The sequence below is a fragment of the Austrofundulus limnaeus genome, unplaced genomic scaffold (assembly GCF_001266775.1).
Source record: "Austrofundulus limnaeus strain Quisiro unplaced genomic scaffold, Austrofundulus_limnaeus-1.0 Scaffold73, whole genome shotgun sequence".
Classification (NCBI taxonomy): Eukaryota; Metazoa; Chordata; class Actinopteri; order Cyprinodontiformes; family Rivulidae; genus Austrofundulus; species Austrofundulus limnaeus.
In genome coordinates, this window is record NW_013952475.1 from 1,577,292 (window position 1) to 1,579,490 (window position 2,199).

The window sequence follows — 2,199 nt, forward strand, 5'->3', positions numbered from 1 at the left end:
GTTCAAATGTGACAAACTGTAAAAACCTGCAAAGTTTTGTAAACTCTTGAAATATTCATTTGCTACTCTTCAAGAGGTAAAACCTTTGTTCAGGTGAGCTTGGAGTTAGTCCAGTTAAGTCACTTATGTTCAGTTCAGAAAGATTTTGCAATCTGGGTTCAAATCTCAGGGGCAACCTTAATCACTGAATGATCATCTGAGCATCTTAATGTAGTCATTAAATAAACATCAGAGAGAGAAAAACTTGTTTATTCACATCTAAAGATTGATGAGGTTTTAACTAAAACTCTACAGCAGGTGATGCTCATTAACCAAGGCTGGTTGTGGGAATCGAATCCTGTGTGCCTGAAACCAAAGTCATGACTCCTATCCACTGAGCTAACTTCCTTCCTTATGTGGAGTTCTTACTTCCCTAATTTTATCCTATTATTATGCAAATAGTGGAGAAACACTTTAAAACTGCTCAAAATAAATTTTTCAAGAATTGAACCAGGCTCGCTACATTTTATATCTTCAGGACCCAGATTATTCTGCTGAGCTAATGAGTCTGTGGCACATCCAGYGATGCTTTCATGCTATTTTTAACTTCATATTTAAAATAAAAACACAATAATGGATTGATAAGATTTAAGATGCAATCTCCCAAARATCAACAAATTCAGGTTCCTCTTTAGATCTGTCAGTTTTAAACTGAAACATTTCTGAGGGTTTGAGTCAACATGTTTCCAGTCTCACTGCTGTTCTCGATAAACTTGAAGTAAAAATCTGAAATAAGTCACCTGGAATTTAGTCCAGTGGTTAAATCTCTTAAACATTGATGTTTTTTTTAATTCTCCAAAGAAGACAAACAGAGCCCCGCAAAAGAATTCAGAAAAAAACATCATATTTATTTTAAATTATGTTCAATGCTGAAAAAACACACAAAGCAACAGAAATAGTGTATTAACTTTCTATACAAGCAGTTTGACAGACGATGCAACGGACAGTTTAAAAATCTCATGTTGCTGCATCCAAGAAATGAGTCCTTAAAATGATTGTTGCACTTAATAACTCATGTAACTGAAAAATAGTTTGTTTACAGCTTGTAAACAGTTTAAAGTTGAACAAGTGCACACAGTTTGAACTGAACTCAGCTTAGTTTGATTGTCACTTCAGCTTAAAAAACATTACAAAACTTTTTTTTTAAATAAGTTTCCATCTTGACTTCATTGTCATGATTTATCTGTATCCAGTTTTTTTCAGTTTGTCTCTAAAACAGTTTGTTTGTCAGCCTTAAAATGTATAAAGTTTGACATGTTTAATAGTTTGTTTGTGGGAAATCGTTGTCGTAGACGTCTGAAACAGAGACAAACATATTATTATTCAATAACAGTAATAGTAAAACAAAAAATGACAGGACGCAAGGGGTTAAACTCACCACTTGGATAATCGACATCATCATAGATTTCTCCTTCCCTGAAGCGAAAAATAGTTGATAAACTAAATTTAAAAGTTGTTTTTTGGGCATTAACACGTCTGTTTTACTATTCTAATGATTTAAAAATAATTTTTAAATGAACTAAATAATATATCATTTTATATAAACAGCTGAATTATGAGACCAAGGAATATTAACTTACATGGGAAGAAGAAAAGTTGTGGAAACGTAACCGTCTGTGAAGAGAAAAAACAATTATTCTCTTTGGGTTCTCTTAAGCCTCATGTACTTGTTAAACAATGAATACAATTGAGGTCAATGCTTTTATTAAAAAAAAAACAGGTACCAACAGGTGAAATTAAATATATAATGACTGTAACACAGTCAGTTTTACAGAGATTGAAGTAAAATTAAGAGATTAGGATTAGCATGTCACAGGCCAGCTTCTACAAATGAGTTAAATTARGCAGATTAAATAAGTTCACGAACATTTTCCAGTTCTGCTTTGGCACAAATATTTCTTCTTGCTGGTTTGCTGGATGACATCCACAATCTCTCCCGGCGTCACTTGAAGATCTTTGGTTCCGAGTTTTTTAATGATGCAGTTAGGATCCACCATCATGGTCAGCAGCACCGTGACAGGACCTTCATACTGACAAACACACTCAGAGGTCAGAGTTCAACAGAAAATCTCCTTATTTAGACCCAAATGAATTCTTTTATTGTGAAAATGGTTTACCTTGAACTTTTTCCTCATCTCCTTTTCCACTTTGGGATCTATG

General features: G+C 33.5%; 1 protein-coding gene across 1 annotated transcript in view; it reads right to left on the bottom strand.

Moving 5' to 3' along the window:
- Window positions 1-1,116: 1,116 nt before the first annotated feature.
- The window catches only part of si:ch73-40i7.2 (FYN-binding protein), a gene marked incomplete in the record, with an annotated part of 28,298 nt that continues 27,215 nt past the window's right edge, over window positions 1,117-2,199 (bottom strand). Inside the window, 5 exon segments of the mRNA XM_014010800.1 lie at window positions 1,117-1,335; window positions 1,418-1,455; window positions 1,620-1,653; window positions 1,907-2,069; window positions 2,157-2,199. Coding sequence (XP_013866254.1) covers window positions 1,298-1,335; window positions 1,418-1,455; window positions 1,620-1,653; window positions 1,907-2,069; window positions 2,157-2,199 — 316 coding nt within the window.